We start from the raw sequence: 14,529 nt of genomic DNA on the forward strand, positions 1-14,529 counted from the left end.
GTTAGGCTCCACGTTTTGCTCTATCTTGCCTTGGGTTCTTATACTCAACCCTATGACCGGCGTCTCCAGTGTAATGGTTAGGCTCCACGTTTTGCTCTATCTTGCCTTGGGTTCTTATACTCAACCCTATGACCGGCGTCTCCAGTGTAATGGTTAGGCTCCACGTTTTGCTCTATCTTGCCTTGGGTTCTTATACTCATCCCTATGACCGGCGTCTCCAGTGTAATGGTTAGGCTCCACGTCCCTGCACACGGGAGACGTTTGTGGGTGGTTGGTGGGTGCTCTGGTATGGTTTGTTCCGACCTTCCTATCAAACGTTTATCACCCTTATTTGCCCTTCTTTTCTAGGCATGTCAGGGTCCATATGTCGCTCTCTTGTAACGCCTCTAATCTTCGGCATATACTTGACCCAATAAGTGAGTTGCAAGTGCCGTAGAAGTGACTAAAATCAAGGAGACGTGAGCTTGATTCCTGCTTAGGGCGTTATTTTATCTTGCGTTTCCGTCTTTCTGCTGGGATGTTGTGTCCCCTTCAGAACGGGTTGCGGGTGGCTGCAGGGCGCCACTGATAGGTCATACTTCTTCACTTTCCCTCTGTTGTTTCTGTGTCTTACTTTTTCCCCCAGCACTAAGTGACCATTGTGGTGTCGATGTACTTCTGTTGACTCAAAAAAAAAATCAAAACGGTTGACCTTCTCTGGCAGCCCGCTTCTTAAATGGGTTAGATGGTTTCAATGGAGTCGTATAACGTTCACAGGATACTAGATTGTATCTGCCCAGTGCCTAGTTCAGAATTTGACGTAAAAGATTTTGCGTTTCACATGATGTCAAGCTTTTTCGAAAGCAATTCCGTGAGTATCTTGATAACGGCTCCGAATAACCTTACGGTTTTGATAGAGCAGATAGAACATTATTTTGGTTTCTAACCTCTTGGTTATAGTAACTCAAAATAGCCAAAAATGCCAGGCAGAACTGTAATTCTAAGGTAGCGACTGGGCGTCCCCCATTCGGAACTTATTTGATCTACTACGCACATTCGGGGTCTCCACTCATCGTGAGGCCTCATTTTGGGTCGCTGTGACGTCATGCAAGAAAGGCTATAGTTTTCATTTCGCATCATAATGTTAATTTTATAAGAAGGAAGGATGGAAGTGGGGTTTTGTCTGTTTATGGTCAAACCAATGTCAGCAGGTGGTTGGTGGGTGCTCTGGTTTGATTTGCTCCTTCTTTCCTATCAAACATCTATCGTCCTTATCTCTCTTCCTCCTTTTTTGTGTACTATGTTACTCTCTTGTAACACATCTATTCTTCGGCACTTATATGACCTTATTGTGTTGCAAGTGCCGTAAAACTCTTACTAAAACAAACTTTAATCGTCGACACTTATTATTGACCTTATTGTGTTGCAAGTTCCGTAAAACTAACCAAAACTAAAAAAACCGATGTCGTGTATGCTCCGCAGATTTCGTGCAGATATAGTGAACATAATATTGTTGTGTATAACATAATGGCAACCCTTTCTTCGAGAGTGTGTGACTGCTTTTGCGTTATGAATATATGCGTGTGTGAATAATCTTTTGTGAAACATCTGGTTCTGGTTGCTATTTGAACATAATATTATGCTTGTTAGTGCAAGCTGAATGCGGTACTCGTAAGTATTATGGTTACCAATTAAATTGTGTAAGTTTTCTTTCTTTCTTTCTCTTTCTTTCTTTTTCTTTCTTTCTTTCTTTCTTTCTTTCTTTCTTTCTTTCTTTCTTTCTTTCTTTCTTATGTGCTTTCTTTCGTGCTTTCTTGCACTTTCGTGCTTTCTTTCTTTTGTGCTTTCTTTCTTTCTTTAATTATTTCTTTCATTCTTTCTTTCATCATTTTTTAAAATCTCGTGAGTTTTTCTCTTATAATTTGTGGACAGTGAGAGAATACTGAGCTTTATCCCTCTTGCCCAAGCTTCAATCCTTCGCTTTAAATGCCTTTGTACTTTCCCATTTCCTTACACCAGATTTTCATAAACGTTATTTTATCGCGTTTTGCTTTTTTGATCCCGAGAAATAAACGCATTTCTCTATTTATTAGGTTCACATATATTGATAATTATCATTATCAAATTTTAATAATACTAAATTAGTTGATTAAAGTTCTTTTTCATTACTTTTTTAAACGACATGTTCTTAAAAGTAAGTTATCTTGCCACCCCCCCCCTCCCCCTCCCTCTCCCCGCGGGTGGTTGGAGTCACTCTTGCAGACTCTGCTTCTTTCTCCCCCTTTTTGAGGTTTCTGTCTGTGTGTCTTGTTTTCCCCTTCCCCGAAATGATCATTATAGTATTGATATACATCTTTTTACAGCAAGGTTTTCTTTCCATAATATCGTCTCGTTATTTCTTACGTTTTTGCCGGTCACGTTCGGACCGTTTAGGACAAGGGATCCAAAAATAAATCTTTTGTTTCGGTATCCTCGGTTAAGGGGGTACAAAGCGGGCCACTTTCTACACAGGCTTGCCTTGAGGCACACCTGAATACATGTACAATGTATATGACATGGACCCGGTCTGTACATGACCTGTACACGACCTGCACGTGCCCCGTTCTCGCCGAGCACCGTTTGCACAGCCCGGATCCAGGTCAAAGAGTTGTCCTGTGCCTGTGAGGGTTCTAACTCTCTGCCTGTACCTGTGCCTGGCCTGAACACCGCCCGCTTGAATTCTGTCACCGCCTGAAAATTTGGCGAGGCCGTCGCAGGCCGATGTTGTGTGTACGCGCATATTATTCTCAACTTGCCCTGAGCTCAGGTCAAGCGTTCCGCGTGTCACCCGTCGCCTTTATCTACTAAGAGTAAACCATAACGTCACGGACAAGAGACCGCATTATTCTCTAGTTTATTGAAATTTGCGGGAGCTATGAATGTCTCTGGAAAAGGAAATCTTAAGGGCTACAATTACAAAATCGTGAAGGGTTAGGCCTATGAAAAACGGGTCTATTTTTGGTGGGTGCTCTGGTGTGGTTTGCTCCTTCTTGCCTATCAAACATCTGTCGCACTTATCTATCCTCCTTGTTCTTTTGTGTTTGTTACTCCCATGTGCCACCTCTAATCTTCGGCACTTATATGACCTAATTGTGTTGCAAGTGCTGTAAAATGATTACTAAAACAAAAACAAATACTTGGAGCTTCTTTTGCTGATCTTAGAAAGCATACTTCGCTTTTTTCAAGTTCTTTCGGGACACTTTCATGTGTTCTTTTAACGTGTCCATTTGAATTGAATCCTTCTACTGTAAGACCATTTTCATGCTGCTTGGATTCTGTTATTGTCTTCCGTATTGTTCATGCCTCAGTCCCATACACGGAACTGTTGGCCATGTCAGACTTTCCGAAATTCTAACTTTATGTACTCTGGGTACTCCGCCGTATTTCCAGTTCCATAGGTTGTTTAGTTTTACCATCTATTGTTTTGCTATGCCTTTTCGTACAGACTTATTGCATGCTCCGTCCACTGTTTCCATTGGACCTAAGTATTTGAAGTCTGTTATATTATTTTCCAGCTCTACTCCTTTTTTCTTATCAGTTAATGGCTTTGACTTCGTATTACTGTAAAGTGCATGACTTCAGTATTTTTAGCGTACAATTTCATCCCTTCGTTATTGCCTGCAGCATCGACTCTACGTAAGATCCTTCTTCTCATGCTCACGATGTTGTCACCGCCAGTAGGCCAACGGTTGTGTTGTCGGCTTACCGTAGATTAGCGATGCCCCCGCCTCCATTTTGGACACCCCATGTAATCTTTGATTCTCTTATGATCTGATCTCCATAAATGTTGAAAAGATGGGGTTAGAGGATACAGCCTTGTCCAAGTCCTTTTTTTAAAAAAAAGGAAGAATTTATGTTCTGAAGAATATTTTTGTATAATTTTATTCGTATTTGTCCATAGTTTATCATGCGTTGGGCTTTGGCATGGTGCGGGAGTGAACACTTTTCCCCACAGTGTAAATGTCCTGGGTTTGATCCCTGAAGTCCTCCAAAGGATTAGTCTTCATATAACATCTGATATAGAAACCGTTGTCTTTGCTGCAGAGGTTAGCACTGTGCCATAGCAGGCAAAAGACGTGAGTTTGATTCCCACACAAGGAGTTTTTAAAATAAATTTTAAATCCAGTATCTTTGCCTGTCTGCTGGGAAGTTGTATCTCTCTCAGCCGGGTTTGGCCCTGATAGGCAAGGTTGAAGCATCCTGCCTCCTAAATGATCTAAATATGTTGCTTGGAGTGCAATACATCTACAGTTATAATATCACAGTCTGATATGTGCTCAGTTTGGTCACAGTTGGATGACTCAAAGGAGATATCACCTCTCCAGTATCGGAACAGGGCTGAAAAAGGGGGTAGGCTAGTAACATTTTCTCAAAATAAGTAGTTTGTTGTTCTTAGTCAGTAGTTTGAGGGTGCTAATGGTAGGTCTATTTCTTCTCTTGCCCAGTTGTTTCTGGCCATCTCACTGTTTTCTGCACTAAACGACATTATGTTGCATGCTTCTCTTTGCTTAAACTATATTTGCAGATGGGAAGCACAATGTAGGTGCTGTGTCTTTCCAATAAAAAAAGCAGGCTTGGAATACTTTCAAAACTAAATGTTTTTAATCTGATGTAGATTCACAACATTTTTTTTCTTTTATCTATTCCCACCCAACACCACCACCTTTTTTTACCCCAAACCTCTCTCCCCTGGAATCTTGAATGTTCTACAAAAGAAACGGAACTTGTTCTTCAAAGACGGCACGCGGCGCATTGACTTTATCCTTTCTTGGAGCACGGAGGTCACCAAGAAGTCTGCACAGGCCATCCAGGCTCGGAAGATCTTTGAGGAGAACCTGCAGAAGGAGGGCTTGCAGCTGGAGTATGACCTGGTCAGTGTATAAAGTGTTCGTCCATCAGCTGTTCTGATGTACTAAGCCCAGAATTTTGAAAAAAAATTAATTAAAAATAGCAGTTTCTTTTTCTTTGGTATTGGTTGCATGTGCCCAAGAAATATTTTGTGGAAATTTAAATTGTAAATGTTTAAGAAAAACAAGGGAAAAATACACAGTGTTGGTGCATTTGTTGAAAGAATGAAAAGTTTTTTCCTCTCTTCTAAAGAGTTTGCTTTTGGGGCCTAGTATATTTGAACAGCTTGCTGACATTTTGCTTCATGGTTGGTGGCTCCCACTCGCCCAATGGACGCACTGTCGATTTAGTTGATATCATGTTGGGTCATGGTGTGGATGGCCCTGGTTCGAATCCCAGACAGGACATTTTTAAAGAAATGGTTGTAGGGGGGGGGGAGTTTCCAAGGCTCTCTGCTGTCTGCTTGGATTGATCCCATGGGTGAAGAAAGGATGTTGAATTCGGCCGTCACACCTTAAAAATATAGCCGTATGGTTTTGGAAGGGGCATTGAGCTTAGATGAAATGACGTCTGTGGTATGTGGCATTAAGTGCTGCTGCATCACATGCAGAAGACATGAGTTCACTGCCCATGTGGGGAGATTTTTATGGAGTATATCGGTCTATTCTGCTTGGACATTGTAATCCTCTCAGCCTGGATTGGCTGTGACTGGCAGGGAAAACAGCTTGCCTCCTAAAGGACTGAAGTTGTGTTGAAAAAAAAATCCAGACATTTACCAATTAACCTCACCCACTTGTACGTCTATAGAAATATTGTGTGAAGCAGGAAGCAAAGTACAAAAATTAGCAACAGAAGATAATATGAGTGTATTTAAAAGTATGTACAAATGAACATTCATCTATGTAACTGTTATTTCACCAAGATGAATGAAACACAATGTTCATCGGAGCAAAAGTATGAATCCAAAGGTGAGTGTTTTACCTGTTATATCGGTGATTTTTAAATTACCTGTCCCGTGTTTCACCTTTAAGTATATGTAAGCTTAGGCATAGGGGCTTTGGTTTAACACCACCAAGTGCTATAGAACCTGTGTAGCGTTGAGGGTTGTTTTTTTTTAATGTGTAATTTAGAGGCAATGCTTGACTCTGCCTTGCATGTGTATATTTTTTGGGCCTATTTCATAGGGCACTGTAGTAAAAAAAAAAAAAATTAAAAAAAAAAGAGGGAAGGATAAAGAAATATAGAGAAATCAATACAGTGTACTTTGTGAAATTTTTGTTCATCTTTAATTTTGTTTTTTACAGAGTGGGAAGGAAACTCAGTTTGTCAAAGTACATGCGCCTTTTGAGGTCCTGAGGAGGTATGCCGACATTCTAAAGATGAGGATGCCTATGAAAGAGGTAGGCCAAACAGATTGTTGTTATGTGTCTCTTATGCTCCCTTTAGTTGTGAAGTGGAAAAATTTTAATGAATAGAGATACCTTTGAGTGTTCTTTTTAGTCTGTTTTCATTCCTGAGTGTAGCCTGTCTTGTGATATATCGTAGTAAAGTTTGCATTACAGTCTCTGTGTGTTAAGATGTTGTGTGACGTTTTACATCGTCGTGTGTTGGGTGGAAAGTAGGTACAGTGTTTTATTCAATGCCTTTATGAGAATGCAAATAGACAGTACGCCAAAGATGGTTTACACTTCTTTGCTTTGTTTCTATCATTGTGTTTTCTCCTTTTTTTGGGGTACTTGAGTGTTTTTTTGTGGTGATGTGAGTCAGTTGTAGTTTATTGTCTAAGTCTTGTCTTTTGTTGAAGATTTTGAAGGTATTTTCTGTTAATGAGTGAAAATATGTTTGTTCTTTTGTTTGATGGGTGGTTAGTAGGCTTTGTCTTCAGGAGGGTATTTAGTAAAACTTATTTTCTTTGCCCTGTTTAAACTGGGATAAAACCCGGATCTGTGAGACTTTATAGACTTTGAAGGAACTGTAGAAAGAACACTTTATAGTCTGAATGGAATGTAAATGCATGGTTTTTAAGGATGTTAGAAGGCTCAGTAGCTTATGAAATGGCTTGTAGTAAGTTTGACTTAGTCTGGCATTAGATTCTGTGGGTGGTTTGGCTTCTGGTACGAGTAAGATCTAGTAACCCTGTTGTTAGAATGTGGGTGGTAGACGACTGTTTTTGCTCATGGGGTCTACTCATCTTATTGTCGTATATCTAAATTGACACAGACGGAAGGACAATAATTTGTCTGAGATTCAGTTCCAAGGGCTTGTCACAGAGCCTGCGAATGTCAGTGCCCGTTTCCTTCAACTGCTGAACGTTTGCTGTATATTTGTAGAAAGATAGTCACAGTTGAACGCATTCAATTCTTTCCAGTCAAATTCTTCTTGGTTTTCGGAATAAAAAAACAGATGATTTGGAACTATGCATCAACTTTTGTCATATTTGTGATGCATTGAAACAAGTCCTTTCTTGAAACTTGAACAATTTATTTTAATTGAAAATACTTTTGGTGACTATAAGGAATCTGTGTCATTCTCAACAGAGTTAATTCTGACCTGCATAGTTACCTTGGCATTTCAAGCTTTGTTGCTTCTTTTTGTGATAGATACCTGGTTATGGGTTAATCGTTATCCCCTTAAGGAGTGTTACATATTGGTTATTGGTTGGGGAAATTGAGCTAACCCTTTGAATTTTTTTGTTGATTTTTTTGCTTTATAATGTAGTGGAGCAGTGGATATGGTGTTTTTGAATTGCTTCCTCCTCTCAAAGAACGGTGACTATTAACCTTTCTATTTGAAGTAGTTTTGTTCTATTTTTGCATGGTGTTATGTTTAGTTTGACCCTGAAAACAAGTTGAGTTGGAGTTTGAACTGTCTTATGACTCTCTATCCATACACTGACTTCAGTGTACATGTTCTTGCTCTTTTACCACTCGCACTTTTCAATTGAAGCCTATTTTTCTTTTTTATGTTTGCTGCTGCTGAATGTTTATGGTTTTTTGTTTTCAGGATTTGCACAGTATGGGCCTGGAGTCAAGGGGGTTCTCTCTGCAGCTTAGAAATAGAAAGTTTAAGTGATAGCTTGAAGTTTTCTGGCCATGGTAACTGACAAATGTCTTTGGGGTGTAATGGTTAAACTCTTCTCTTGTTTCCTGCGAAAAGACACTAGTTTGATTCTTGATTCCTGTGTGGGGAAGTGATTGTAGTGAGTATCTCTTGTCTTTCTGCAGGGATGTTGTGTCTGTCTCCGCCTGAGTTAGGTTTGGGTGTGGCAGGCAGTGTCAGAGTAGCCTGCCTATTTGATGACTTATGTTGTGTCAGTGGTGACTTAAAACATCCACCATCAATCATCCTGTCTGACGAAAGACTCGCTTGACGTCATGATAGCTTCCTTGGCGGACCTGTTCATTCCAGTTCATCTTCTGAGTCCCCAGGAAAGCACGCAATATTGCAGTCTGTTATGCACTCCGACATTATTATAACTCTCGTATGCCCATCCCTGCCGAATGCTCAGGCACCCATTTTGTACTGGTTGAACTGAGAAGATTAAAATAAAGTACCGTTCCTTAGGTACAACCTCTTTTCTACTTTTGGTTGGTTGTGCTCTAAGACAAGTACCCCAATTAACTCCTTCCCTTCAGATCAGAATGGGAATAAAATTCACAACAGGTTTTATGATTACAAGTATAGATATTGATCCGTAGACTTAAAAGTACTTTTATGTGATGCAGATGGAACCTTTTTGACCCCGGGCCTGTCCCTAGGAGCGCTGAAATGCTCTCCTCTCACCCATTCATGTGTTTATTTTGCTCCTCTCATTCCCATCATGTTTGCCCCATGATTCATTCTTCGCTGGCGTGTTTGGCTTGGCCGTTCGTGACTGGCTTCTGATTGACGCTACCCCGCCCTCTCATTCACTCTCTGCTCATCCCTGTTTGCCTGGCGGCGGTTTGATTGGCTGACACGATGTGACGCTGCAGTCAATTGCGGAACAGCACATTAAAGATCGTTTCTCTGACTGGGAGGTTAGCACCTTTTTTGTTAGTTAGTTTTCTTTTTTACCCACAGCTCACGCTGCTTTCTCTCTCTGACTGTCCAGGCTGACTGTGCTGTCTTGTGCTTTCAAGTACTTGTGTCTCTGCGCTTACTGTGCACCAAAGTAATGACTTGACTTAGTTTAAATATTCTCTAGTAACAGATGTGTATATTGCTGATTTTCAGTTGCGAATGAAGCTTTGGTGGTTTGCTTCATTTTGTTTTTATTTTTTAAAACTGTTATAAACTTTAGCCACCTGTATTTGTAAAGACTTTTTAAGTCTGGTTAACTTTATTTTTTGGACTTTTTTTTTGGTGTCTAGTTAAGCAAAATCTAGCTCTTTAAACTTTTTTTTTCCTATACTTTTTAATTGATTCTTATATCAAAGGGAAAGGAAAGCTCAAAGCGTTATTTCTTTTTCTTTTTTCCACATCATTGTAGAACTGCAAGAATGTTACGGAGCTTTGCTGGGCTTTCTTCCTATGTTCTCTGTCTTTTGTTTTGCTCTTTCTCTATCTGTCCTCTTCTCTCCATCTCTGTGTCCCCACCTCCCAACCGGTCCCCCTCCACACATGTGCATGCATGTAAACACACACCCTCACACACACCCACGCACGCACGCGCATACTCGCGCGCACACACACACACACACACACACACACACACACACACACACACACACACGGAATCTTGTTGATGCACTTAAACACACAGACAAACACGTACACTAATAAATGCAACTCATGCTCAACTACTCACACAGTAACACGCACACATGCACACTCTCACACACACACACACACAAACAAACACACACACACACACACATATATATATACAAGCATACACACACGCGCGCGCACACACACAAACACACACACACACACACACACACACATGTATACAAGCACACACACACACACACACACACACACACACACACACACACACACACACACACACACACTCACACACACACACACACACACACACACACAGACACACACACATGCAAATACACACACACACACACACACACACACATATACCTAAGCCACACTCAAATACACACACTCATGCACAAATTATAAACGTTGAGAAATTGTATTGATAGTTCATGGATTGGTGGGTTTGGAAATGAAAGGATTGTGTGTTTAAGAAATAAGTTTTATAGATATTAAAACTGTTGTGTTTTCCCTGAGGCCTGAGGCGTCTTCATCAAGTTTTGATTCCAACTTGGGGAAAAAACAGCTACGGATACATTTGAAATGTTGGTTGCTTTTATCAAGAACACAATGCTTCTTATGGTTAGGGAAGTTCCATCGATGTCCAACACATGTAGGACTACTGAAGATTTTTATAAATGGGAAAACTATTAAAAAAGTTAAAGAAACCATCTGAAATGACTGTCACCAAACTGTTGATGAAGTCACAAGCATTGTAAGGATTTCTTATGGCTTATGTCATGTGAAATTTGTGCCCTGTTTTCTGACTGTGGAGTTAAAATAGTTTCTGTGTATGGAGATTTGTTGCATTGGTCTCAGATTGATTATCTATACTTATTTTTTTCATTTTTCTGTTTTCAGTTTCAGTTAATATCCTTTAGTCGTCCTGCTTTTTGTATTTTTCTTTTCATTTGTTTGGATATCAAGTAGGAGGATACGATAGTATTCACATACTTCCTGGTTTGCCATTTTAAAAGTAACTATTTGTAATTGGGGGTTTTTTTTGTTTGTTTTTTTTAATTTGGTTATACGGATATATTATTTTTTTCTTCTTTATTTTTGGTAGTTTGGTTCTTGTATTGATGGTCCCATTTACAATGCAGCTAATTTATTTTTACTTTCACTCGTGTGATTTAGGGTTTCGGGGCGGTACGTATAGAAGGCAGGTTGCTTCACTCATTTACCAAACCTTATGTCAATGCTCACGTGTACCATGCTTGGATTTTTCAATGAAATTTCAAGATTTTTTTTGGCTAGCACATGTGCTTCCACCCGGCCCCTATCTCTTGTCCCCCTTCCCTGCCTTTGCCTTCGACCCTGCTATTTCTTGCAACTGTTGGGAACGGAATAAAGAAAAGAAACCAAGTTTTCTTATATTTGTTGAAAAGAGAAGTTCTGTTGCTTTTTCTTTTAGTTTGAGGAAAACATGTAAGAGCTAGTAAGCTATTCACTTCAGCTGTCTACTTTTCACATTTATATTGAATTTTCTCTTGTGTTACTGACTTTTTAGGGTGGACCGATTGATATGGTAAGAGTGTATATGTCGTTTACCCTTAGTATTTTCTTTGTTGCCGAAGAGAAATCTAGGTATCAGATGTAGTTGTTCCCTTTTTATTTATTGTGTGCAATTTTGCAATCTTTTAGCAACAGCTTTATTGTAATGCTATGTGTGTCCATGATGGGCATGTCAAAAATAAATTTGTTAAAAAACTATAAAACCTCTATCATAGGAAGCTCCTTGTAGGTGGGTTCTTTTTTTCTTTTTTTTTTTACTGTCCCTCTGTTGTTGTTGTTGTCTGTCTGCCTGTCTGTTCTACCTTTCCCTGGAATGGAATAGGGAGTATTATGTCCTGGTATTTGCCTTTGATTCAAATAAAGTGATAACTTTTTTAGTGTTAATATCTGTAATGTAATGTGTTATACTGCCATGTGCACGTTGTGGCTGTGTCGCTGTTGTAAGTGGTCAGTATGTTTTGTGTCTGGGAGCCTGCTGGCAACAAGAACTATGCAATGCATTGCGATGTTGCAGTAGATAAGTTGTTGCACACTGATTCTGGCTAGCTTCTCAGGGCCATTGAATCTGAAAACATTTATAGCAAAAAAGCGAATTCCCTGTGTGGATGATTTTTATAAGAGTACTTTTTAAGAAATTGCTAGCTGTATAGTCATTAGCTGAAATACATATGGTTGTTCACAGATATATTGGTGGTTCCTTCACTCACCTTCTTTGTCCTTTCCCACTCTTTTTATATATTCTTTTAGCATTTACTGTTTCATTTTGTACTGCAAAAACTTTTGATCACAGTAGTGCCTCTCAGAACTGTTTACTTCTCAGGAAAGATTGAAGCTAGTAGTCAATTGTTAGGGTGTCCCTGGGAAAAAAAAAGACTTGTTGACACTCTTTTTGAACATATTTAGTTCAGCCTTTTGTTCTAGTATTTGGTTTTCTAAGAGAAAATAGTAAGAGCCCACAGATGGCTCATGATGACACTTTTACAGCTGTTTTTCTCACTAAAGTGCTGAGCTGCCGAATTTCAAAGTGCCCTTGCACATTGTATAAATATACTGCGTGATACTATTTTTTGTTTGTTTTCTAATGTTCACTTTGAATGGACATCCTGGTTTTATTGCATCAGTTGTTCTTTCTTTTGTAAGAAAAATGAGCTTTCTGTCGTTTGATGATCTCGGATTCTTTTTTGGTGCACATTTTAAATTTCTATGAGAATAATGACAAGTGTGATTTTATTCATCTGGTCCTCATCAAACAAAGCATGGAATGTGTTTCCTTTTTGTTTGTACCTAAAAATGTAACAAATTCTTCATAATTCAAGTGAGTTTATGATTCTGCAACAGATTTTTGATCCATTTCAACCAGTATTTTTCGAGGTGGAGGTATTTTGGCACATGATGTGGCGAGCAGTGAACTCAGAGGCACTGTGCACTATTTACATGTTTGACGTTCAAGAGTGTATGTTTAAAAAGTACTCAATGATTTAGCCACGGTCAATGCAGTTTACCCAGAGCAAGGCACTTTTCTTTTGACCCAGCTGTATAATAGTATTATTCTCTCTAAATATATTAATTCAAAGTGTGCTATTTGTAACCTTCCTGTGTGTGTGTGTGTGTGTGTATGTATGTGTGCATCTTTACATCTTTACCGCACCTTTTTTGTGTTTTTCCCCTCTTTCTGATTCTTATTATCATGTATTGAGGAAACGGTTTATTCCAGAGCTATGAAATCTAAATAGTATATACCATTTACAAAAATAGAGACCTTCCAAATTTTAGATTATATATTTTTCTTTAAGTGTTGATAATAATCTTTTGATAAAAAAACAAACTTGTGAGAAGTTGACTGGATGTTGTGCTTGTCCTCTTTTCCGTTTTGAACATTTCTTGTGATATATGTACAGTACTTATTGTTAGCTGCACGTTTATTTTCCCGCCCACACCCGCTGCATCTTGACTAAGGGACTTGAAACCCTTCTGCTATTTTTTCTTTGCTTTCTACCATTGTGTGATTTATTGCCTTTTAAAGATATCACTGGATTTCTTTCATATTGAAACTTATGTAGAGTCAAATTTCAAAATAAAATTACTTTTTTGACCCAATGTAGTTTGTCAAGCTGGTGTATTTTGAATTATCTTTGAAATTTTTCTTTTCGGAATAACTATATAGCTAAGTGATCACTATTAGACTTTTCCAGACCCCCGTAAAAAAAAAAAGGTTTAAAAAAGCAAAGCGAAAAATTATTGTAATCTTAAGGGTTCGGTTTTTTTACAAGAGTTCTCATACTACTAATTGCACAGTACTAAATATAGATCACTGATGCCACCATAAATACAATGTTAATGGTTATGATCAAGGTTAACTGCGAATTGCATGTGAATGCCTAAGGTTTGGGTTGGTTCTATTTTGCAAGATTTTTGTAGCCACCAGCACTGACACGCAGCCACCGCACTCCTCCCCTCATCTCCCTCATCTTTAATTGTGGCACAACTTAGATTAACATGCAGGGTCCTAGGGTTTGCCGTTGGCCCACTTGGTTTCATGCTGGGCTATTGTGCCAGTTACCCTGGTTCATATCCTCAATGGAGGTATTCTTCAAGGCGTTTTCATTGGGCTCAACCTGCTTCGTGGGGTCCTGTCCCTTCTTACTTAATGGAAACCTGGCATTAAAGCCTGTGCTGTCACTTACAACAGGACTGAGAGAAATCAACTGTAAGACAAGACAATTATTCACAAACTAATATAAAATGTCGCTTTGTTAAAATTCATTACTGTTATGCTTTAAGTTCAAGCAAGAGACCTGTGCTTATTGCAGGAGAAGAATGAATAGCCTGAGTTTTTATGCATGTTGCATTTCTTGCACACAAAACACTTCCCAGACTTCATGAGTAAGTGGATGCAGGACATGACGGTGTTGGTAGCACCATAGGTCGTAACTATATTCATATGATATATCCCAGAATTTATTTTGCCTTTTTTGTCTATGTTCTGTGCACTTTTGATTTGTTGTACTGTACTGTTTCTAAAGATACAGAGAACTTCCTGTGCTATGTGCATCGCCAAATCAATGAATGTCTTCTTTTCTAAGTGTCTATCAGAAACTGTGTACAGGATTAATCTTCTGTTAAACTGCTCGTCTTTTGAATCCACTTTGAGCAAATCTGGGGTGAATAAGGAAAAAGTAGTGAAAATATGAAGTGTTTTTATAAAAGATATGATATATATACTTGGTTTTTTTTCAATTCTATTACAAGTCTTGATTGCTTTTGTAAGTAATAGATTTTTTTTTCTCCTATTTGTCTTCTCCCTAGTCACGAATGAGAGGCCTTTAATTTGAAGAATGTTATAGATCTATTGCTGTTAAAAGTATGTACCTAGTTTTTTGTAACAAAGTTGTT

The 14,529-nt window shown here is 38.9% G+C and overlaps 1 protein-coding gene across 1 annotated transcript in view; it reads left to right on the forward strand.

Moving 5' to 3' along the window:
• Window positions 1-14,529, forward strand: part of LOC101853478 (anoctamin-4) — a gene marked incomplete in the record, with an annotated part of 62,245 nt that overhangs the window by 13,288 nt on the left and 34,428 nt on the right. The window contains 4 exon segments of the mRNA XM_013086033.2: window positions 4,734-4,889; window positions 6,171-6,266; window positions 8,841-8,885; window positions 11,132-11,149. Coding sequence (XP_012941487.1) covers window positions 4,734-4,889; window positions 6,171-6,266; window positions 8,841-8,885; window positions 11,132-11,149 — 315 coding nt within the window.

This window comes from Aplysia californica, unplaced genomic scaffold (genome assembly GCF_000002075.1).
Source record: "Aplysia californica isolate F4 #8 unplaced genomic scaffold, AplCal3.0 scaffold00429, whole genome shotgun sequence".
Classification (NCBI taxonomy): Eukaryota; Metazoa; Mollusca; class Gastropoda; order Aplysiida; family Aplysiidae; genus Aplysia; species Aplysia californica.